This window comes from Eptatretus burgeri, chromosome 5, assembly GCF_056783735.1.
Source record: "Eptatretus burgeri isolate ZD-2024b chromosome 5, Ebu_testis_v1, whole genome shotgun sequence".
In the NCBI taxonomy this organism is placed as follows: domain Eukaryota; kingdom Metazoa; phylum Chordata; class Myxini; order Myxiniformes; family Myxinidae; genus Eptatretus; species Eptatretus burgeri.
In genome coordinates, this window is record NC_140965.1 from 65,688,111 (window position 1) to 65,713,963 (window position 25,853).

The 25,853-nt window shown below is 44.9% G+C and overlaps 1 protein-coding gene across 2 annotated transcripts in view; it reads right to left on the reverse strand.

Moving 5' to 3' along the window:
• The window catches only part of LOC147026585 (patatin-like phospholipase domain-containing protein 4), a 56,988-nt gene extending 35,995 nt beyond the window's left edge, over positions 1-20,993 (reverse strand). Inside the window, exons 1-4 of one of the 2 annotated variants that reach the window (XM_085882164.1) lie at positions 20,787-20,993; positions 20,306-20,538; positions 5,489-5,670; positions 3,586-3,680 (exon numbers count right to left, since the gene is read on the reverse strand). In XM_085882164.1, the coding sequence (XP_085738290.1) occupies positions 3,586-3,680; positions 5,489-5,668 (275 nt within the window). In that variant the 5' untranslated portion in view covers positions 5,669-5,670; positions 20,306-20,538; positions 20,787-20,993. Of the gene's footprint in view, positions 1-3,585; positions 3,681-5,488; positions 5,671-20,305; positions 20,641-20,786 lie in introns of those variants that run through there. The other variant, XM_085882163.1, reaches the window with a different exon arrangement.
• Positions 20,994-25,853: the final 4,860 nt, after the last annotated feature.

A 25,853-nucleotide genomic window follows, 5' to 3' on the forward strand; every position in this document is an offset into this window, starting at 1 on the left:
GACATTTGGGAGCTTAATTATAGCTACGTAATAGCTCCAGTGGATAAGGCTGCTTATAATTTTGTTGTGGCTTGTAAAAGTTTTATGTCGAGGTTTTATTGAGAGAGCTATGCATTGATACGGTTACTTTCACTCGTATAGGAAATAGCACAAATGTTCCTTGTCATAAGTCACTCCAAGATATGGTGTTGGTGGTGTTGGCTTAGCAGTTAGGGTGGTGACATAACTTGGTGTTGGCTTAGCGGTTAGGGTGGTGGCTTGGGATCCTAGGGTCCTGAGTTCAAGCCACGTTGGCTGCTGAATTAACACCAGGGGGTTGACTCAGCCTGTCATCCTTCCGATGTCGGTGAAATGAGTACCAGTGTAGCAGCCAGAAGGCTGCACACGAAGGGAAGGGGTGTGGTCGGATTTATTAAATCTGGTAATGGTGTGGCGCAGGCATGATGTGCCAAATGGCCTCCTCCTGCACATAATTTCCTTGTAATATTATCTCTCAGAATCAGGAAGTTTTAGTTAAAAATTTCGGTATTAAATGTAAAGAGGTAAATCTTTCTATTCCTCGGATTCTCTGGATCCCCAAGATTCATAAGAACCCGTACAAGTATAGGTTTATCGCGGGTGCCAGACTGTTCTCCCAAACAGTTATTGGTTGGAGTTAACTCAGGCTTACAAGTTGTTAGGGAACAGTTCAGGAAATATTGTTTAGCAATTGTGAAGAATTCTGGTATTAACACTTTCTGGAGCATTAATTCTTCTTTAGAGCTCTTAGATAGAATTAGATGCCTCAATATCAAGTCAGTTGAAGTTTTTAATTTTTCAACTTTATATGCAAATTTCGATTTAGTACCAGTGAGAGATTCACTCTTCAAAGTAATTGACAAGGTTTTTAACTCTTTTAATAAGTTTTTATGTGTCAGGTTTGATAGAGCATTCTTTTCTAAAAAGAAACACTGAAGTTTTCATTGTTTTGATAAACAGAGGTTTTAGGATGCTGTTAATTTTATTTTATTTTATATTTTTGTGAGATAATGTTTCAACAGGTTAAGGGTATTCCCATGGGTGGGAATTGTAGCCCCCTACGAACAGACATTTTTCTTATTTTCATTTATGCAGAAACTGATGAAGGAGAAAAAAATGAGGATTAGCTCAAATATTATCTCATACATGTCGTTTCTAGATGATATTTGTGTGGTTAACTATAATTTTTCTTGATGGGCAGCTTCACAAGTTTTATCCAGATAACCTGATTGCAAACAGGAGTGGTAATGATTGTACAGTTGCTGCATATCTGGATGTGTTGGTTAGATTTGGACAGAATGGTTTTAGTACAAGTGTATATCATAAAGTTGATGATTTTAGTTTCCCTGTTGTCTTGTACACCTTTCCAGGTTGCAATGTACCAATTAAAATGGGTTACAATGTCTTTTCATCTCAGCTACTTGGATTTGCAAGAATTTGTTCAGTAAAAGATGATTTTGTTGAACATGCTGAGAAGGTTTTTTTTCATCATGTTAAACAGAGGATATTTGGCTGATTGTTTGATCAGGTCTTGTGAGAATGTCCTTAGACTCCATCATCACCTTTTATTTAAGTTTGGTTGGTTTTCATCTAAACAAGTTCCTATTGAATTTGATATAATAATAATTAATTAAGTGAAGTAAATTATTTAATTAATATTATTGATTTCATTTTTATTATTTTTTAATAGATGGTATTAAATAATGGAAGTACTTAGATAAAAATACAAGAAATAAATATTATTTATAAAATACATTATAAATAAGCATTAAAATAATTTATTGGTGGTTGCTAAGATACACAATGCAGTATGTTAAAATCGGTTGTTAATGACAGTTTGAATATTTGAATGACAGTTTGAGTCAATGGTTCGATGGAGGTGCTGTGTAATGGACATGTCTATCAGGTAAGGTGTTTATTGCTTAATATATTATCATATAAAGTGATGTATGATTAAAGGTATTCATATGTCATAATACTTTAAATAAAAGTAATAATTAAATAAGTTTGAATAAGGATATTGCATTGCTATGTTGACTGACTGTCTGGACACAACTTTGGGTTGAAGGCCCATTGATGTTGAGTAATCTACTGATTTGGATTCGCTGTTTGGAGAGGTTCTGGGCTGAAAGGATTGAAACCTCTATGATAAACGGTGCCCAACTGATATTATCTGGGCAGTTGGGAAATCAGTCAATTGCTTATAAGTTAAGGTTATAACTTCAAATTTAATAGCGTATGTAAGTACTTACCTGTCCATAATATATCTGTGTTTGTGTGTTTATCGATGTGTGTTTGTGTGTGTGGTGTTTATAGATTTGTGTGTGTGTGTGTGTGTGTGTGTGGTGTTTATAGATGTGTGTGTGTGTGTATGTGTGTGTGTGTGTGGTGTTTATAGATGTGTGTGTGTGTGTGTGTGTGTGTGTGTGTGTGTGTGTGTGTGTGTGTGTGTGTGTGTGTGTGTGTGTGTGGTTATAGATGTGTGTGTGCTTCTTGTTATATCTGGCTTTCTTCTTGGGACTACGGTGCAGTAATTGGTCTTTATTTTGATTCTCCCCACCACCCAAGTACAATTTTTAAGGGTAGATCAAAGCAGACCAATTATTGGCTGCTGTAGCAGCTTAGAGGTTAACGCCCAAGGCTGGCAGGATTGCCCAGAGGTATGCACACTTTCCTCTGAGCCGTCCAGTCTGGATTTGAATCTTGGCCCAGCTGCAGACCATCACCCTGGTATCTTACAGGCAGGGCGAGGCATCAAAGTGCCGTCAAACTTGGCACCCCATCTGCCAGCATTAGTTGGTGGATGTTAAAGATTGCATGGTGTCCTTCAAGAAGAGTAGGCAATCTCCCTGAACAAATAGCAACTTCTTGCTTGAACCTACAGGAGGCATTGCATCAGTGGCAAAGCCAGGCACTCAGCCAATGATGCTCCTCAAAGCCATGTGCTGCATATGGAAAAAGAAGAAGGAGGAGGCTAACACCAAGCCTCACCTCACCCAGCAATCCTTTACAACCCTAAATGTTCATTGAGTCACTTCCATTTAGCTAAAAATTACAATTATACTTCATACTACAAGGTGGGGCAAAGTCATGCACCATCAGGGATTTTGCTGTGGGACTACAGTAATTGCATTTTTCTTTGTTTTGTTCAATTAAATGATGGCTGCAAACTTATCTAAAGATGAGAGGGTGGAGGTGGTTTTAATGAGTTCAAAGCCATGTATTTCTAATGGATCAATTTCTTCTGAATTTAATGAAAAACAGCCAAAGAGGTCACCAATTGATCAGGAAATTGGTGGAAGAACAATTGACTTCAACGAAATGAAACATTTTGAGACGGTGTTAAGAAATGTTCAAACATCATGTGTACGTTGAATTTAAAATTGTTTCTAAGTTAATGGCTAATAATTTGAACATTTACTGTCATTTACCTTTATGCCAACCTGTACAATGGGAACGAAAATATAATTGTACTTTTAGCTCAATGTAAGTGATCAGAAGTCAGGTATTTTTTTGATGGACAGGGTAATACTTGGCTTTTGATGTCAAAGCTGCAAAGAAACTCACCTCAGTTGCGCACGAAAGTCGAAGCCTGGGGTGATAGCTCCGATCGGCTGATTGCGAACGTTCTGCGACAGCTCCATCACAAACTTGTTTGCACGCTATAAAAAGGACAATTTCTCTTTAACCTTAAAGTGAATGCTCTCAGAGCAATAGTGTAAAATAAGCATCAAGAATTGCGCCGTGTCACCCGTAGGTGGCCCGCATGTCTACAGGTGGTTTTGCGCCATTGATTTTGCAAACTTAAAGAGCAGGTTTTGGGTCGCTGATTACTTCGCGTGATTCAAAGGTTGTAATCACATTAATAATCGTTGGGCAATTATTTTCTTACATTTGAAACTTAAAATATGCTAAAATTAACTTTTAAGTCAAAACTTTTGTCAGTGATTGAAAAACAGACCGGAATTTACCGAAGATGCTATGACGTCACATTCTCCGAAAACTTCGTGAACATTCGGAAACAGCATGTGAACAATGGTGAGATGCGAATCAGAGAGTGATTTCAGTGGCGATGAAATTGAGTGTTTTAATTCCGATATTTCCGAGGACGAGTCGGAGGATGATGGAAATTTATACTATGGAGTTTCTGGCCCTGAGCCATATAAATTTGAGCCACTTGCAAGTGCCAGAAAACGGCCTATTTCGTGTACAAGTGACAGGACTGACTGACTGGCAGTTCACACTGACAGACTCCACCAGACAGATTGGTTTGTAGATTTTCATTTTCTTGTTCGATGCAGAAAATAATGTAAAGTTTGATTCGTCTGTGACTTAATATAATAATTTTTAACCCTCTAGTCACTCAAGAGTCAGAAATAGAATGAATCTATAATGGACCCAAATATATTATACACCATAGCCTTGGCGTTGAGGTCTTTCTGACAGCTGAGCTTGACCCCAGCGAAAGTGAACGGTTAGAACAAACCCCAACTTTCAAGAGACTGTTGTGGCATATACATACCAAAACATGTTTAGCCTCATTGGGAAATATTCTACCAAATTAAAAAAAAAAGTGAAAATTGATCAATTTTTTTTTACAATTGAAATGAAATAGCCCAATTTGCTGATGCTGTTAAAAAAGTAATTTAATCAACAATAAGTTGATTTGTTGAGAATTTTTTTCATGCTTGTGTTTTTCAGAAAGTTTATTTATGTGTTTTTCCATGTACTCTTTAAGAATACATTTCAAGGTTTTTCTCACTTAAACTCAACAATTGATTCTGTGACAGAGCAGTATCTGGAGAACTTGTCAACCAACAACTCATATTCACAGAGTGGTGATCAGATGTGTTTATGCCTTCGTAATCCTCGGCTGTGAAATGGTCACCACAAATGACAAGTCCATCCAAAGGGTCCTCTTTACCCGTTTTCTTTGGGGGAAAATTCGCCCGTTTTGTTTGTACAAATCTTATCCACTGCCGGCAAATGTTTGATTCCTTCGGGAATCGGTGGGAGCGATTACCCGTTTTCCAGCCATTTTCGCAAAACATGATGACACACGTACGAGGCATGATGTACAAATATCCAAATAACTTTGTTCTACAATAATTCAAAATAAAAAAGGATAATATAGAGAGTTGCAAGCTCAAAAAAAGCGAAAGAATGGCCTGCTGAACTGGACACTTTTTCAATGAGCGAGTGAGCGTCCGCTTTGTTTTGGAGAACGTGACATCAACATCCATATATGGCACACGGCTGTTTTTTTCAACAGCCTCGAGAAATAACAACTTCGGAGTTAAATTTTATTAATTTTCCCAATAGTTAGGCAACCATAATAGTTTGCATCGAACTATTTAATGCACATATAATCATCTTGATAAATTTTCAGAACATGTTTGGTGACCTGCAACCTGCTCTTTAATAAAATATCCACAGTACATGAAACCGAGGCCAAGATATGCTGACAGACCGATAGGTTTTCAGGTGATGTTAGCAGGACTGTTGCAACAAGTGCACCAGCTGATGCTCCTGCGTAACCTTGTATGCGTGCCAGCAGTGCACGGCCATTCCGCAACAGCGCTGCACATGCACCCAAGTGGTAGATTCCCATGAAGCCAGCCCCCGCAAATGACAGGTGTATTTCAGCCATGTCTGCAGGTAAAGGATATCACATAACAAACAAACAAACAATGGTTTCGTTTTTGTTAGTGAATTTTGCATTAGTAGTAGTAGTAGTAGTAAGTAAGTAGATCTATTGCAGCGAGCCACCCAGGGTAGGGTAGTCTTTTCAAGGAGGAAGTGGGCTTTGTTAGAAGGGGAAATGTTGGACAAAAGTTTACCGTATGTTTTGGTGTATAAGCCGATACTTTTCAAAGTCCAGGCTTCGACTTGTACTCAATATCGACTTAGCTATGGTTTAGGACATTGAATTTCATAAATGAAAAAAATTTGCAAAGGGTGATATTTTCTGAAATAAATTATATTATGTTTAATTTGAAACACACTTCAGCAAGTTTCCATTTAACGTCATGGATGTGTTCCGAGAAAGTGCGATGCTAAAGGCCCAGTCACACCTTGACGTTTTAGCCAGCAATGGCAACATATCAAAATGTATGTAAAACGCTGGCTTACACTGAGCTTTTGATGTTTTTTTTAAAAAGATTCGGACGTATTCATAACGAATTGGTCATATGCATGACATATTAGTAACGGACACAGAACGTTTCGTTGTGTTATAGCTAACTTATACCAACGAATGCTTAGCCTGTTGTCGGCGTTCAGAACCTATGCCCAACGATAGTCTAACTTATGCATAGCGCTGCACGTATCGCCGACGATCACGTGGCGTAGCCTATTAAAAGGCTGCCGCACAACGATTCAAATCATAACCGCCGGAGAAATGGAAGTGTCAACATCGCAGTCACACCTTGGCGATCTTGCCAGCGTATGCCGACCTCTGAAAAATGCATCTAAAACGCTGACGCACGTCGAATATGGTATGGGTAAGTTTGGTATACGTGAATAGAATGCTAAAGTACGCTATCATACGTCGTAGTAAGTGGATGGAGTACATCTTGAAATTTTAAACGTGTTAAAAAATTTACGATGTACTTGCTGTACATCGTACAGCAAGTACATGTACTTGCCTGTACTGTACATGTACTTTCCTCACACGTTCCGCATGCGATGGGAATAAGTTGTATGCACCATATGCGATCGTTGGCATACGTCGACAAAAGTTACTTGTAAGTTACTCATAAGACGAAACACGTCGAGGTAATGGTTAGCGTCAGTGTTCCAGACTCCCTGGTTTTTTTTTCTTCGGTATGACGGTGATGTTGACGCTTCGATTTCTAGTGCGGTTATAATATAATATAATTAATAGGCTGCCGCTCAACGATTTAAATCATAACCGTACTAGATATCGAAGTGTCAACATCACCGTCATACCAAAGAAAAAAAAAAACCAGGAAGTCTGGAACACTGACGCTAACCATTACCTCGACGTGTTTCGACTTATGAGTAACTTACAAGTAACGTGTGTGGACGTGTGTCAACGATCGCGTAACGTGCCTACAACATGTTACTCATAGGTTAGAAATAAGTTTCGGGTACGCTAAACATTACCTCGACGTGTTTCGACTTATGATTAACTTACAAGTAACGTGTGTCAATGATCGCATAACGTGCCTACAACTTATGGCCAGCGTAGCGGAACGTGTGAGTCATACGCCGGCATAAGTCGTAAAATTTCAAGCATGAAAAAATGAGGACAACCGCAAAGTACAACGATGAAAGCCAGCGTACTACGACGTATGGCAGTGTTTTTAAGCATGCTCTCAATGTTTCCAAAACTTACCCATAACGTATTCGACGTGTGCCAGCGTTTTAGACAAAGTTTTCAAAAATCGGCATAAGCTGGCTAAAACGTCAAGGTGTGACTGGACCTTAAGCAAAGCAAGATATTCCTATCGATGTCATGTTATAATTGGGGGGAGAGAGGAGTGCTTTCCTTGGGCACATTTTTGCTCACCCTAACATAATTTTAACTTCACTTAACTACACATTAGAGAAATTTAAATATCTTTCAATCATGACAAATCTCACACTCTCACTATCTCTCTCCGAAAGGACCGTTTGGCAACCATTCTCCCTCCCCCCACATCAAATTTCCTGTTTTTGCTTCTGTATCGATCTTGTCCACCCCCTGCATCTTCCCCTGCCCCTCATTCTTACCTGCATCCCTTGTTTATCCATCTCCATCTATTTTGTCCCTCAGCTCTGATGATGGCATTCCCCCCCCCCTTCTCTCTCTCTCTCTCTCTCTCTCTCTCTCTCTCTCTCTCTCTCTCTCTCTCTCTCTCTCTCTCTCTCTCTCTCTCTCTCTCTCTCTCTCTCTCTCTCTCTCTGTCTCTGTCTCTGTCTCTGTCTCTGTCTCTGTCTCTGTCTCTGTCTCTGTCTCTGTCTCTGTCTCTGTCTCTGTCTGTCTCTGTCTCTCTCTGTCTCCTTTTGTTATTTTGTGTCCTGATCCATTCTGTGTTCTCGCTCTTCCATGAGCCTTGACTTTGTATACAAAATTTGACATTTAGAAATTATAAACTTATTAATGTGCTTGTCAAGTTCTTCAATAACACAGTGGATGATAAATTACAACAGTTGAGCTGCCCCCAAAAAAAGTTTATTTGGACGGACGGCAAAGTCCTTTCGTTGATCTCATTTCATATGAGATCCATCTTTGTGGGTTCAGCATCTCATCGTCATAAGGGCTAGTAAACCTCTGATATGAATGAAAGGTTGAGTCAGGCATGGGGCTGGAACCCTGGTGCTGTTTTGTTAACTCGTGTTTTCCACTGGCTGGAGCTGCAGTGCATCGCCACTGCTTCACCGGCAGCTTGATAAATTGGACTGAAAACACCAAACACTAATTCGATTTGTAGTCATCAGCTACTAGAATTGGCATCCAGAGCCAAATGAACTTCCCCAGCCCATTGGTGTTACATCAGAGATTTCCTTCTTGTCTTGCTCCGACCATGGATAACCTACAGGACGGGAGGGGGATGAGGTTTTATGGTGCCTCGGACTCAGTGGGTGACGTCTGCAATCATTGGGTATTCGAGGCATTTTGCAAGGGTAACCATTCCACCGGTTAACCCACTTCACCCTCAGCAATCACCGCCATATTGTCCCCGATTGCTTTTGTATAGCTGACCCTCATATCTGAGGGTCGTTAAGCTTTCCGGAACCTGTGGACAGGGGCGGTTGGGGATGGTCGTCCTTGGTGTGTTAACATGAAAACACAACTTCCCCTTTGCAGTCATAGTGTAAAATCTGTGCTGTGTCACGTGATTGGGTTTTCGTATATCATTCCTCGCCCGCTAGGGGTGGCAGGAGTGTACTTCTGGTCGCGCAATAAAGCGGAGTTGATGCTGGCGCGCGTGCTTCTTGCGTCCCACTGCACCTCGTACACTCTAGTTGGCTGACGAGGATGGTTGAATACGGACTTGTGCCCGTTTTCGACGGAGACGACTTCGAATTGTTTTCGGAGCAATTGGAATGCTATTTCCACGTGAACGATGTGGTCGACGAGAGCAAACAGAAGTCGATCTTGCTCGTTTCGCTTTCGCCCGAGCATTATCGGCTACTGGGTGATTTGGTGGCACCGAACAGGCCCCGGGATGACGAGCTGTCGTTTCGGGACATTGTGGAGAAAATGAAAGCACACATGGCGCCGGAGAAGTCATTACAGCTCGCTCGATTCCAGTTCGATCGCCTCTCGAAAGGAGCAGAGGAACGCGTCGCTGATTTCGTGGCGCGGATTAAGCATTCTTCCGTGGCCTGCAAGTTCACGGCGGGGGAGCGGCCAGCTCGGCTCAGATCGTTTTATCGCTGGTTTACGAGATGCGAAGATGGTTTCAGCGGTTTTACGGCTGAAGGATGAAACCATTACATTCGACTCGGCGGTCAGCACGGCTACAGCGGTCGAGCAGACTCGAGGGGATGTTCGAGCCATCACCGGCCACGCGGGGTCGCGAGCACCCCGGGACGCGCGCACACCTTCGATGCGGGTCGGACGTCGCCGCGCGGCCGCGCATGCGGCGGGGTGACCCCGCGGACATGCTTGGGATATGGAGGTCGACACCTGCGCCGTGCATGCCCATGTAAAGGCAACGTGTGTTTGAATTGTCACAAGGTGGGTCATTTGGCGCGTGTGTGCCGTGGGGCGACGGCCACCGTTAAGGTCATGGACGGCGATGTGCGAGGTGACTCGGGGCGGAACCAGCGGCCGTTGTTGAGCCTGTTTTCAATTGGCCCAGCGACGGCGCGCCCGATGACGGTGGAAGTCGAAGTGAACGAAACGCCGATCACGTTCCAGGTCGATACGGGAACAGCGGTGTCGCTCATAGGCGAACAGACCGCGCGTAGACTCAACGGCCTGAAGCTTATCAGGTCAAACCTCACGCTGTTCACGTACACCCGCGAGAAGATAACGCCAGTCGGGATGGCAGACGTGTCTGTGCGGTATCAAGGCCAGGTCGCCACGCTTCGGGTGTACGTCGTGCGGGGGAGGGGGCCGTCTCTCCTCGGCCGAGATTGGATGGCCCGCATCAGGCTAGACTGGGCCGCAGTTCACCTTGTGCAACCCGTGCCGAGCCAGTGGGAGGATCAGTTGGAGGAGATTCTTCAAAGACATCAAGGGTTGTTTAGCGACGACCTTGGGAAACTCAAGGGCATGGAGGCAAAGCTCTTCTTGAAGGAGGGGGTGGTTCCTCGGTTTTATAAACCGCGTCCAGTGCCGTATGCCCTGTGGGACAAGGTCAAGGGTGAACTGGATAGGCTGGAGGCCTGTGGAGTGATCGAACGGGTGTCGTGCTCGGATTGGGCCACCCCGGTTGTCACGGTGCTGAAACGGAATGGAGCAGTCCGATTGTGCGGGGACTTCACATCCACGGTTAACCCGGGGCTCAGCGTGGAGCAATATCCACTGCCGTCAATCGATGAAATATATGCGCGATTGGCGGGGAGTCAATACTTCACGAAGCTAGACCTGCGTGATGCATATTTTCACCTGCCGATGGATCCCGGGAGTAGCGAGCTTTTGACAATCAACACGTGTCAAGGGCTCTATCGATATACCCGACTCTGTTTTGGGATTGCTTTGGCTCCAGCTTTGTGGCAGAAAGCCATGGATCAGGTTTGCATTGGCTTGCCCGCTCAGACCTACCTGGACGATGTGCTCATTGCGGGGAAAACAGCGGACGAACATCTTGCGAACATTGCCCAAGTGCTGACAAAGCTAGAAGCGTGCGGCCTGCGCTTGAACAGGGACAAGTGCGCGTTCTTCAAGCAGCGCTTGGAATACCTCGGGCACATCATCACGCCGGAGGGGCTGTTGAAAGGTCCTCGGAAGGTGGAGGCGATTCAGCACATGCCACCGCCTCGCGACAAGACGCAGCTGCGCTCGTTCATTGGTATGGCCCAGTATTACCAAAGGTTCGTGCGCGGGCTCAGCTCACAACTTGCGCCGTTAACGCGGTTGCTCAAGAAGGACGAGCGCTGGGCTTGGGGGCCTGCACACCAGGCGTCGTTCGACCGCGTCAAGCGGCTGCTCACAGAGGATATGGTCCTCGTGCACTACGAGCCTGCGCGTCCGCTCCTATTGGCATGCAACAGCTCTGCATATGGCATCGGGGCATTTCTCTCCCACAGGATGGACGATGGTTCCGAGCGGCTTGTTTGTTTTGCATCCCGGACCCTGTCCACAGCAGAGCGCGGATATGCCCAGATTGAGCGTGAGGCTCTCAGCCTCATCTGGGGTGTGCGGAGGTTTCATCAATACCTGCTGGGGCGGCATTTCACTTTGCAGACGGATCACAAACCGCTTCAATTCATCCTGAGACCTGAACGCGGGGTGCCGGTGGTAGCAGCCGCGCGAATACAGCGGTGGTGTCTGTTTCTGGGTGCTTACGATTATGATATTCAGTTCCGAAGCACCGAGAAGCATGCTAACTGCGACGGGCTCTCTCGCTTGCCGTGTGCGGAGGGTCCAGCTGCGTCTGAGTTGGGCGACTGGGTCGATGTGTTCACGCTGGGCCAGGTCCAAAGCGGGCCGGTCACGGCCAGGCAGGTCACGGTGGAATCGGCTCGTGATCCGGTGCTTGCCCGTATCGTCCAGGAGATTTCTACGGGGAATTGGAGTGATCTGCCTTCGACACCGGCATTTCAACCTTTCACGTCACGCGCAGCGGAGCTGTCGTTGGTCCAACGGTGCGTAATGTGGGGAATGAGGACGGTGATTCCACCGAGGTTCAGGCAGCGGTGTTTAGAAGAACTGCATGTCAGTCACCTTGGCATCGTGAAGACCAAGAGTCTTGCTCGTAGCCTGTTGTGGTGGCTGGGGTTGGACAAAGACATTGAGCAGTTGGTTAAGCGTTGCGCCACGTGCCAGACAGATGCTGATAACCCGCGTCGAGCTTCGGGTCTCTGGCCTGTGCCAGACCGAGCTTGGCAGAGGGTCCATGTAGATTTTGCGGGACCGGTTAATGGCAAAATGTTTTTGATTGTGATCGATGCATTCTCTAAATGGCCGGAGGTTGTAGTAATGCAGCATACATCAGCAAACATTACAGTAGAGAAACTGCGGACGATCTTTGCTCATAAAGGGTTGCCGGAGATCCTGGTCTCTGATAATGGTCGCAGTTCCTCGCGGGTGTATTTGATGAGTTTATGCGCCAGAATGGTATTCGACATCTAAGGTCCGCACCGTATCATCCTGAGACGAATGACCAAGCTGAGTCGTTTGTCAAGATGTTGAAGCGGGCTTTGCGCAGGGGGGGTGTTGCACCTGTGCAGACGGTGGTCGATGTCTTTTTGCTCCATTACAGGAACGCAGTTCATCCTGTCACGGGTGATTCACCTGCCATTCGTCTCTATGGGCGGGCATTGCGGTCCAGGCTGGATTTGCTGCGACCTGGAGGGTCGGGGAGTGGGGCAATGTCGCGTCCGACGCGGCTGCGCAGCTTCGAGGTGGGGCAACGGGTAATGGTGCGCGATTATTTCCACGGTTCCAAATGGGTGCCGGCGGTGGTCTCTGTGGTGCTGGGGCCGGCGAATTGCATGGTGCGGACTGATGGTGGGGATGTGTGGAAGCGGCACGTGGACCAAATGCATGATCGCTGTTCAGCGTTGCCCCCCCCCACACCTCCCCAGGCCGAACGATGCAGGGACCCCCACCGGTAGTATCGCCGGCACCTGACGTTGTATCGCCGGGGCTGGTTGGGCCGACGCCAAGGGGGTCTTCGCCTGATGCCGTCCTACCCGGGGACGTCGAGCAGGCTGGGCGGTCGGGGGTGGCTGGTGTTGCGGAAAGTGCGAGTCCGGCGAGGGTGTCACCTCGACCGAGCCGGGAGGCGTCTGAGCCTGGGCTGTCTGGTGGCGCTGCCCGTCCGAGGCGGGTCAGGGTGCGGCCGCGGTATTTGGAGGATTATGAGTGTTGATGGGTTTCAGATGGTCATGTTGTGATTGTCCGTTCATCGTGTGACGGGTCATTTTACGAGGGGAGGAGTGTGCTGTGTCACGTGATTGGGTTTTCGTATATCATGCCTCGCCCGCTAGGGGTGGCAGGAATGTACTTCTGGTCGCGCAATAAAGCGGAGTTGATGCTGGCGCGCATGCTTCTTGCGTCCCACTGCACCTCGTACACTCTAGTTAAGCTTTCCGGAACCTGTGGACAGGGGCGGTTGGGGATGGTCGTCCTTGGTGTGTTCACATGAAAACACAACTTCCCCTTTGCAGTCATAGTGTAAAATCTTATACTCATAAAAGGCAATGTGGGCGTGTGTGTGTGTGTGTGTGTGTGTGTGTGTGTGTGTGTGTGTGTGTGTGTGTGTGTGTGTGTGTGTGTGTGTGTGTGTGTGTGTGTGTGTGTGTGTGTGTGTGTGTGTGTGTGTGTGTGTCCTCCATAACTCCAAAATCATAAAACCTATCAGCCTGACATTTTGCATGTATACTGAGAAAACCCCAAGGAAGTGCAAGGGTGAAAATTTGCTGTTTGTGTTAATTAAAACTCCCCTTTTGAAGATAATTAATGGCCTTAATTAATTACTTGCAAATACCACCCTTCACTTCACTGACGGAAATACGAAAGGGGGGAGGGAGAAAAAGAGGGGGGAAGAGGGAAAGAGGGGTGGGGGAGAGAGAGTGGGGAGAGTGAAGAGGAGGAGGGGAAAGGAGAGAGGAGGGAGGGTGTGAGAAGGAGTGGGGGAAGGGAAGACAGTGTGAGGGGAAGGGAAGGCAGATATGCAATGGAGCATTAATTGCGATTCATACCGTCTCATCAAAATTATTCTGCAAAGAAAAACAGTGAAGATGGAAACAAAATAATGTCTGAAATTCATTTTCTATTGGTCATGCTGTAAACAAGGTCCGGAGACAAACTCCCATCCAGACATAAATACCGCCTGGACACATCTGCAGCCAAGCTGTCTGGAGACGCACACCACCTGGACACGTCTGGAGACGCACACCGCCTGGAGGCATCCAGACGCACCTCCCCAGACGCATCCGGAGATGCACACCGCCCAGATGCGTCCGGAGACACACACCGCCCGGAGATGCATACCGCCTGAAGACGCACACCGCCTAGAGGCGTCCAGAGACGCACACCGTCCGGGTGCGTCCAGAGACTCACACCGTCCGGGTGCGTCCAGAGACTCACACCGCCTGGATGTGTGCGGAGACTCACACCGCCTGGAATCGGCAGGTTCGAGTCAGTATGATTACAAACTTCAGTACGTACTTTATGCAACCCTGAAACCTTGAGTAGCTTTCACCAACAAACAATGTTGCAGTTATATAGATGTTTCAGCGATATGTTCACAAACATTATTCTTTACTTTCGACAATGGGCACTTGGCAAGTGGCTTAAGCACTCAATCAAGCACTCCAATTAAATGGTTGAAAAGGAACAGTTGGCCAGGTTGTCACTGCGTACTATAAAAGATCCCTTAAACTTTAAAGCCGGTCTTAGCAGCAGTGAATGAAACAAAATGAATTCATTCACATAATAACTTGATCCGCAAAAGAGTTACAGTTTAATGCAGAACAACCCTAGAGACATCGCAAAATTCAATCACTCATGAAATCAATCTTGCAGAAAATCCGCCATTTTGCCTGCTCGGATGTGCACGCATCACGTGGTACATCGGTTCTGCTTCCGGTTTTTTTTAAACCAGATTTGCTTTGATTCCCTGAAGAGCACCTCGTGAAACCTCAGAAAATATGGATGCAGATCTGGCAGATGCTACAGATAGGCAGTCCCTCGAGGGATGGTGTGAGGTCTTGCAGTGAATTCATTAAATCATATAGCTCAATGAAGCTGGTTAATTGTGTTACGTTCGTAAATTGTTTGTGCACTCAATATAATTCTCCAAAGAGTAGAAAAGGATAAGTTTATTGCTTTGGAAATTTCACATTTTCATGTGTATGTATGGAGGAGGGAAGATAGCCTGGCTTGCTTAAAGTAAATAGGAATATCGGCTTAGTTACAAGACTCGTTATTTCTTCATTTTATCAGATTTCACAATAGATTTCGACACTTGTTTATTCTGGATGATATCCGATCCTCAAAAGCGAAATAATATTTCGATGATATACTTTAATTAGTCCATGAGAGTAGATCATGGAAAAATCGTATCATATAATGCATGAAATCGCTCCAAGCTCCTAATTTGAAAACTTATAGTACTTACAAAAGCGATGTACACAACGATCCAAAGCTATGATGAACAGGCATTCGATAATATGAGTGAGGAAAGTGAAAACAACAACTTTATCTGAAGAAATTGTTGCGGCCTGTTCCATGTCAAGACATGGCTGAGCGGGCCAGAAAACATGGCAGCTTCAGACCCCAGGGAGGTTACCCAGGAAACACCTGAAGACCCAGAGAGCGAGGCGGCCGGGGATCGTCTGATGAAGGATATAATTAAATAAGGTCGCTAATTATCTTCAAAAGGCCGCTAATTATCATAATCCAAACATCCAATTTTCACTCTTGCACTTCCTTGGAGTTTTCTTCATGTGCTTGCAAAGTTTCAGGCTGCCAGATTTTATAGTTTTGGAGTTATGGAGGAGATACACACACTGAGACACACACACTGAGACACACACACACTGACATACACACTGACACACACACTGACACACACACTGACACACACACTGACACACACACACACACACACACACACACACACACACACACAAACATGGCCTTTATTAGTATAGATATCTTTCATCAGATGCTTCTCAGCCACCTTGCTTTCCTCACTCATATTATTGAATGCCTGTTCATCATAGCTGTTTGTGAACACCCGGTGTGAATAAACAATGTTTATGAACACCCGGTGACGTCAGCATTCATTGCTTTCTTTCATTTCCGCACATGCGATCACAAGTATCTCTTAAACTAAGGAGAATTACAAAATTTAAGCTCCAGAATCGAACTTACAAGCAGGTCCAGCTCCTCAAAGTGTTCATTCATCCAATTTGGGCGTCTCCAGGAGGTGTGTGTTGAATATGATGGTTTGGTGATTTCCATTTGCATGCCAAGGACGCCGTTTCTTACCGACCGTTTCGTTGGATTGCTTGCTTGAATGCTTAAGCCACTTGGCGAGCACTCTCCAAGCTGCTTCATTGTTCGTTTCGGGAAAAAGTACACGTGCTTTCAATCTCACATCGATTAGACATACATTTCCACCTTTGTTGGGTCCCACAGTGCCATGCAGTAGGTGTCTCAAGAGGTCTCTCATCCACTGAAAATGTGCAATTTTATTTTTACAGGACATCGCTTTGTTTAACCTTTTTGTGTGATCTCCTTTTTAATCCACCTCTCACTTTGACATTGATACTTTAATTTTTTTTTTTAAAGCTCCATCTGACCAGGTGTTCACCATGTTTGTTCTGGCTGTGAAGGCATAGCGTTGAGGCTGACATTTTGTGTTCTGTGGCTTGATACATTTTTGAATTAAATTTCACTAACTTCCCACTTTAAATCTAATCGTCTCTCACAGAACGCTGTTTCAAGGTAAATCTTTGTGTTTGTCATTTTTATTTACTTTATGCATGTGTACATTTGCACATGTGTGTATGTACATAAACTGTATTACTCCAAAGGCACTTGGCACTGGTGTGTGTGTGTGTGTGATTGGTTATTGATTGTTGGTTGTTATCTCCGTATAGGGGTTTCAGAAAGTGGAATGCAGCCCTCCCAGCTCTCAAAGTATCCACTTCCATATGAGTGTGTGTTTGTGAGTGTGCGCGCGTGTGTGTGTACGTGGAAGTTGCTGTTGTCTGCTATCTCCAAATGTGGGTGGGTTTCAGAAGGTGAAACAGAAACCTACCAGGTGTGTGTGTGTGTGTGTGTGTGTGTGTGTGTGTGTGTGTGTGTGTGTGTGTGTGTGTGTGTGTGTGTGTGTGTGTGTGTGTGTGTGTGTGTGTGTGTGTGTGTGTGTTGTTGATTGGTATCTACATATGTGGGTTTCAGAATGTGGAATGGAATCCTCCCAGGGTAGGCTCAAAGTATCCACCTTTATTTTGGTAAGTGGTAATAATTCATGGACCAAACTGTGAAGTTTTCTGTTTTCAAAGTTTTGTGCCGAGGGCTCTCTTCAGGATCGTCAATGAACCCTGGACAGCTTTGAACTGCAGTTCATTTGTAGTCATATTCGCAGGGATGGTTTTTATTATCTCTGGGAGGTTCTTCATCATCAATCCCAAAGCTCCAACTATCACTGGTACAACTTTGGCATTCTTCAGCTTCCAGGATCTTTTCACTTCATTTTTGAAGTCTTGGTATTCGGTCATTTTCTTGATTTCTGCATCATTTAGTCCAAAATCACTGGTATTAACAACTCAATGGGAAATGTCTTCTTCTCTTTTTTTGTGCCTTAGGATGATATCTGGTAGCAATGCTTTCTTTTTGATGTTCACGCTCGATGGGATCATTAGGTCGTATGTGAGCGGTCGGTACTTCCATGTTTTCAGTGACTGCTTTTGGTTCATGTTTCCACAAATTTTCTGCAACTGGAATATCAAAGTTTTTACAGATGTGCCAGCAGATTACATTATAAACTCTGTTGTGTCATTGTGTGTACAGCTGTTCTGACACGTTCTTTTGCTTGTTTGTTTGTTTGTTTTGTGCTCAGTCATTTAGCATAACATATTATTCTCTTTGCTCATGCCACATGCCACCTCCGCCCCACAACTTTCTCTCTATTTTTTTCCTCCATTCTCATTCTCATTCTCATTCTCATTCTCATTCTCATTCTCATTCTCATTCTCATTCTCATTCTCATTCTCATTCTCATTCTCATTCTCATTCTCTCTCTCTCTCTCTCTCTCTCTCTCTCTCTCTCTCTCTCTCTCTCTCTCTCTCTCTCTCTCTCTCTCTCTCTCTCTCTCTCTCTCTCTCTCTCTCTCTCTCTCTCTCTCTCTCGCACACCCCTCACTCCAGCAGTGTAGAGCAATGTTTGACATTTGGTGAGGTGTCGCTCTCCCCACCTTGCTTCCCCTCCCTCCTCTCCCCTCTCCCCGCTCTGCCTCCCTCCTCTCCCTCTCTCCCCCTTCATCTCTCTTTTTCCCCTCCCCCCATTTCTTACCCCTCCCCTTAATACCACTGTCAGCGAAGCAATGGGATGTATTTGCTGGTATAAAATATATTGGTGGTTTTTGACTCCGTGAGCTGGGGCATGTTCCAAGACAGAAATCTAGCATAGGAAGATCTAGTTGATAACCGCTACATTCAGAATACAGTAATTCTGCTCTGTCGTCTTGACTGTCCATAAGGCATGACCCAAATAAGAGGGACTTACCGACCACCCGAGTAAGTCAACTCAGACCTCTGGAGTCGATGTGTTAAAGGACCCTTTTGGATTTGTAATACATGGTGCACCCAGAGGGGTGAGGGGTAGGGGAGGGATACATCGAGCCAATATATATTATAGCGAACGTAGTGAGCTTCATACTCAATGCGTGCACATGAGAGAATAGGAAACAACAACAACAACAACAACACAATACCCTGGCAATTTGGAATCCGTGTCGTCGGCTATGACCATTTTGCTTCCGGTTTTTGTCATGGGGAATGATGCGTCGTCCCGGGAGATAAAGGCATCGTCGAAGACATGAAAGACCCAAATATCAGACATGGTGTATATTTCCTCCACCGATTTTAATAAAGATATCTCCCGCATCATCAAAAAATAATTTTTAATCGTGATTTACATTATTTGATCACTGATTCCGAATCCAGGCCGAAGTAACCGGAAATTGCAGCATCGAATGTAATAAGAATTCTACGTTCGCTTCTAGGCTTTGCCGATTCCATATAATGCATATATATATATATATATATATATATATATATATATATATATATATATATATATATATATATATATATATATATATATATATATATATATATATATATATATATATATATATATATATATATATATATATATATATATATATATATATGTATATATATGTATATATGTATATATATATGTGTATATATATATATATATGTGTATGTATATATATATATATATATATATATATATATATATATATATATATATATATATATCCTGGTGTTGGCGCAGTGGTTAGGGCAGTGGCTTGGGATCCAAAAGGTCCTGAGTTCAAGCCCCGTTGGGCCACTGAATTAACACCAGGGGGTTGACTCAGCCTGTCATCCTTCCGAGGTCGGCGAAATGAGTACCAGTATACTGGGCCGGTGTATACCCCAGTTAAAATAGGTGTACCATATCCCTGTGCCGTAAGAGGCGACCAGGGTTGCGTCAGGAAGGGCATCCGGCGTAAAACATGTGCCAAATCACTATGCAGATCATACGGATGATCCGCTGTGGCGACCCGAACGGGAGCAGCCGAAAGAAGAAGATATATATATATATATATATATATATATATATATATATATATATATATATATATATATATATATATATATATATATGTTGGGATTTGTACCTTTTTCTTGTTAGCTTTGTTTGTTCCCAGCTTTACTCACTCTCTTACAGTTAAGCAAAGTTACTCCCTAATGCTGCTCACAGCATTCTTGTGGATTACTCAAGCCTGACCCCATCTTTATCTATACACACAGCATTCCAATGTTCCTTTGTGAACAGCAAGCAGGAATATACTTTGAGTAACTGTAAGAGAGTGAGTAAAGTTGGGAACAAACAAAGCTAACAAGAAAAAGGTACAAGACTTATTAAACGCCAGCTGATGACTCGCGCTTACTGGGAATTCCTTGTTCGTGGGACACAGTCTCAAGCCCCAGTCTCCATCACGGACGGGGCTCAGCGGATTACCTGAGCCTGTCGGCGAAGGGCAAGGTACAAATCCCAACATATATATATATATATATATATGTGTGTACATGTTGCACCAGAGTGGAGATGGTCAAACAATTTCCGACATATTTGCATACGTAATAAATAGATGTCATTAAAGACAAAAGTACAACAAAACAACTCCTCATTTTAATAGATTCGCAGCATATTAAACATTAAATTACGTCGTACTGAAGCGTGGTTTTAAATTGTCTTTCCGTCGACGATACAGTATTGAGGGAGAATTCCTCTGCATGTTTGTGATTATTTTGTCCGTTTTGTTTCGCGTGAAACAAAAGGCTTGCTACCTATACACCGTCTGAAAACCACAGCGAACACTGCGTACAAAGTCGTTTATTTTGTGTTACCTGCGAGGCTGTTTGTACGTTTCTCCACTTCTCATGGGCTGAGCCGTGTCGTCCCCACCCGATGTCCGACTCAGAGAGGTTCCGATGAAGGCTTTGGGATGGCTGGTGGTGAGTGGTAAAAGCTGTGGTCCGTGACTGGCTGACGTCGCATTCGCGAGATGCGCGCTTCCATCGCTCCACGTGAACACGAACCAGCGTCACAACACAGACGCATTAGCGGAGCGATTTACATCCTAAAATGGGGCGATCAAAACAGCAAAGTGCACTGTGACGTAGGCCTTCAATTCAAAGGTGTGCTGAGTCTGCTGACGTACGTACGTGTGTGTGTGTGTGTGTGTGTGTGTGTGTGTGTGTGTGTGTGTGTGTGTGTGTGTGTGTGTGTGTGTGTGTGTGTGTGTGTGTGTGTGTGTGTGTGTGTGTGTGTGAGTGTGTATACACTTAGTGTGAGTTTCACATCTGGTAGAAACACCTGTACTTTTACCTTCGAGTCTCCGACATTATTGAACGCCGAACGGTCCCAATTTTTCCCCATCTTGCGGACTGACTGCGGAGAGTTTTTCACCGAAATGTTTCACGAACTGGTTGGTTCAGACTGACTGACGTTCGACTGCAGTTTATTTATTTCTATGTCCATCACGAACGCGAGCAGGCACCACATTCGGGGCGTGTTCAGTTACCAAGCAGCGAACTTGCGGCCGGGAAGACAGACGTTTCTTATCAACAGTTTCGAGCGGAGTGCTTAAGCCACTTGGCGAGCGCTCTCCGAGAAACTTGGTAACTGAACTTTATGCACACACCTGTGGGAGGGCACGACTTGTGATGCAACAACACCTTCCCTGGGGAGCACCGATCCGACAGGTGATGTGTAGTCAGGACTCGGTGAGCAATCGAACTCAAGAGGACAGACAGGTCGTAAATGAGCTCTTTACACCATCCTGTGCCACCAACAAATGCCAAATGGAAGTTTATTAACTACCTGATGTATACACACACATTGTGGGATGAGCTAAAACTTATTGTTCCTTCTTTTCTTGTGCACGAAATGAATTAAAAGCAGAGGTAAAGGTAATTGCTGGGATTTAGTAATGTGTTTACCTTCGTTGGGGAACTGCTTATTAAAGTAATAGTCGGCCTCGATAATTGCAGATAATATATATGTATGTGTGTATATATATATATATATATATATATATATATATATATATATATATATATATATATATATATATATAAACAGAAAAATATATAGACATGTATATATATATATATATATATATATATATATATATATATATATATATATATATTAACAAAAATGCACATATATGTATGTATCTTGGATATACATGTATTTAAATTTATATATATATATGTTTATACAGCTCTGGAAAAAAATTAACAGACCACTGCAAAATTATCAGTTTTTCTTGTTTTACTATTTATAGGTATGTGTTTGAGTAAAATGAACATTTTTGTTTTATTCTATAAACTCCTGACAACATTTCTCCCAAATTCTGAATAAAAAATATTGTCATTTAGAGCATTTATTTGCAGAAAATGACAACTGGTCAAAATAACAACAAAGATTCAGTGTTTTCAGACCTCAAATAATACAAACAAAACAAGTTCATATTCATTTTTAAACAACACAATAGTAATGTTTTAACTTAGGAAGAGTTCAGAAATCAATATTTTGTGGAATAACCCTGATTTTCAATCACAGCTTTCATGCGTCTTGGCATGCTCTCCACCAGTCTTTCACATTGCTGTTGGGTGACTTTATGCCACCTCCTGGCACAAAAATTCAAGCAGCTCGGCTTTGTTTGATTGCTTGTGACCATTCATCTTCCTCTTGATCACATTCCAGAGGTTTTCAATGGGGGTCAGGTCTGGAGATTGGGCTGCCCATGACAGGGTCTTGATCTGATGGTCCTCCATCCACACCTTGATTGACCTGGTTGTGTGGCATGGAGCATTGTCCTGCTGGAAAAACCAATCCTCAGAGTTGGGGAACATTGTCAGAGCAGAAGGAAGCAAGTTTTCTTCCAGGACAACCTTGTACGTGGCTTGATTCATGAGTCCTTCACAAAGACAAATCTGCCGATTCCAGCCTTGCTGAAACACCCCCAGTTCATTACCGATCCTCCACCAAATTTCACAGTGGGTGCAAGACACTGTGGCTTGTAGGCCTCTCCAGGTCTCCATCTCACCATTAGATGACCAGGTGTTGGGCAAAGCTGAAAATTGGACTCATCAGAGAAGATAACCTTACTCTAGTCCTCTACGGTCCAATCCTTATGGTCTTTTGCAAACCTCAGCCTGGCTCTTCTTTGCTTCTCATTGATGAAGGGCGTTTTCCCAGCTTTGCACGACTTCAGCCCTGCCCCTAGGAGCCTGTTTCGAACCGTCCTCGCTGTGCACTTCACCCCAGCTGCCGTTTGCCATTCTTTTTGTAGGTCACTTGATGTCATCCTACAGTTTTTGAGTGACATTCGAATGAGTTGGCGATCATCCCGGTCAGTGCCAGTCTCTGTTTTTTTTTTTTTGCCAGTTTTCGCCCTCTGCCAGTCTGAAGCTTTGTTGTCCCCAATGTCTGCTGTTTGACCTTGTTCTTATGAATCGCCGTCTTTGAAATTTTAAGGACGGAAGCAACGTGACGCTCACTGTATCCCTCTGCCAGTAAAGCCAGAATTGAACCCTTCTTTTCCTCACTCAAAACTTTTCTTTTCAACTCTTCTGGCATGGTCAATAGTTATTTTTTTGATTCCAATTACTTTTGAGGTACTACTTGCACTGTTTTTGCCATCCAGCTGGTCCTATTGCAAGAGGATAGTGATGACCACAGCAGTGGTTTTTCTACTTTTCCTTATTAAATAAGATTCGGTTCAGGTGATCACCTAATCAGTACCTCACTAAGTAGAATGAGGTGTGCCTGTGTTGGAATTCAACAGACACTGGAATGGAATGGCTGCCATACATGTAGAGATGCTGATTTAATTTTTTTTTGGAGTGGTCTCTTATTTTTTCCCAGAGCTGTATATGTTTGTATATATATATATATATATATATATATATATATATATATATATATATATATATATATATGTATATATATTGTTGTGGTTGACCAAATTCGCAAACCACCATTCAGGTCCCTTTGGTGAGATATCTCTGTAAGTATATGTGTAGTTAGGCCCAAACCCGTTGTTTCGAGGGAATAAATGTCATTCAGTCAGGCTGCGACTCTTCAGGATAGCCGTTTTTCTTTTACTATCTTTATTTTGGACCAGCCGCCATTACAACAACAACCACCAACCACAACGCCGCTTCACAACAACAGCCACGACCTTTACCGTCACAACTCGCCACCATCGCATCCACACCATCTCGCGCCACTCGTGGGCACCGATACTGGACTCATGCAGGGCGCGCACCGAGCAGCGTATTCAAAAACATCACGGACTTTCCGCAGAAAACGGATCAAAAACGACTCACGCCCACTTTTGTTCCGTCCAATCGGTGAGCGAGGGGCGATTTGGCCCCGCCTCCAGGGCGTTGGAGGGCGGTCGCTATATGCAAATACATGGATCAAAAAGCATTCATGCCCACTTTTCCTCGGGCCAATGGGGAGCCAGTTAGAGAGGTGAAGGGTCGGAGGCAGAGGGTCAAGGGTGAAAGAGCGAAGCCACAGGGCTTATATAAACGGCTGCGTTCGTCAGTAAAGTACAGTTGTGCGGAGTTCAAGAGAGTCGTCGGTGGAGCTGGAAAGAAGTGGGAGAAGTCAAGAGTGAAGAGTTGGGACGAGCCAAGAGAGGAGACGGAGAGGGCGAGTAGACTGAGCTGTGGAGAGGTGACGGCGGCGAAGGCGGACGAGGGGGTGCTCGCGTCGGTGCCGGGAGCTGCACAGGGAGAGGCCAGCAACGCGCCCGAGGTCGAGGAGGAGACGCTCGCCGCGGGACCCGAGACAGGGTGATATCCTCCTTCCCCCGAGCATCAGCAACCCCCTCCTGTTTCCCCCCGCGCTGAGATAGTGCGACAAAGGGGGCCCCTTTCCCACCCCCTACCAGACACTGTCCGCGAGGCCCGCGGAGTTGAGGCGCCACCGCCGCTCTGCGTCTCATCATCAGACGGTAGGCCCGACCCGGTCTCGGCCCCAGGCCCCCCTCATCCTGGAGGGTGGTTCTCTTTTCTTTTGCTTTGGGAATATGTGTTGTCGGCGCCGTCTGTGAAGTAAAATTGTATAAGTGTTGCCGTGTGCCCGGTAGTCGGTTAGATCTGCATTGTTGCATTTGCTTTTTGTGTAATATTGCATTGTCTTCTTCTTTTACATGCGCTTATGGTGGAATTGTATATGTGTGCTTTCCGTTCATCGCGAAATAAATGTGCTTCATGTTGAACTGTTTTCCCGCTTCGCTTCGTCTTTTCCTCTATTGAATCCCCATCTTGCTTCACGTAAAGGGTTGGTCGTGGGCTAAAACGCCCGATAATTAATCGAACCGTCGAGGCCGACGAATAACACCGCTCGGTTATCCCGATAGTACGGAACGGGTCGCTTAAAGTGGCCCGTGTCCGAAGTCGACCTGCGGCGAGGTGCGATCGCCCGGTCTACCCTCCGTGTGGGTACTTAGGTAGGTCGAATTTGGCGAGCAACCCTATCCCACGCGGGGGCCGATTGGCACGATCGCGGTGAGACCGAAAGGTCCACCCATGACTCGTTCCCGGCGTTAGTCCGAGAGGGTCACGACTGGATTGTCCGTCCGGTGGGCGACATGCCGCGATTCGAGTTACGTGGCCGTCCGCACGCCGGCGGGCGCGAATCAGCAACACTGGTGTCAGGTCGTGCGATATAAACCCATCGCCCTCCTCGCGGCACTGGTATCGGAGAACGGGAAAACGGGCTCTCCTGTCTCCAATTAAATTCACGGGAATCGGTCCAGGGGTGAGAGGAGCGACCCCCGATTCCCTCCAAATTACGAGCGAGCTAAATTAACCCTTCGCGAGAAATAAGATGGCGTCTCAAGGCGAGCGGGAGCCGGGGGTATTAGAAATGGATGTAGAATGTGTAGAATCCATGGCTCAGGATGAAATCCCCGTGCAGGAAATGTTGGTTGTACAGGAAAACGAACTCGCCCAACTGAACCCAGAGCCCGAAATGGGTGCGGCAGCGGCCGCGGTGTATGACACCTCCCCTCCCCCTCTCCACCAAAACCCTTCCCCAACCCCTGCCGAAACGGCTCACCCAAGCGCACCCGACATGGCCCAGCTATTCACCATGCTGGCAAAAATGAATGCGGAAATGACAGCGAAGATGGATGCGAATGCACAAAAGATGAATGCGGAAATGACAGCGAAGATAAATGCGAACATGAACGAAAGGATGGATGCGAATACACAACAAATAAACGAAAAGATGGATACAAACACAAATGAAATGAGAAACGAAATGAACGGAATGAACAAGCAAATGAAGGAAGAAACTAAAAAGCTGCGAGGTGAGACGCAGAACATGGGCCGATGCCTGCAGGCGGGCATGAAGGCCGTTAGCAGG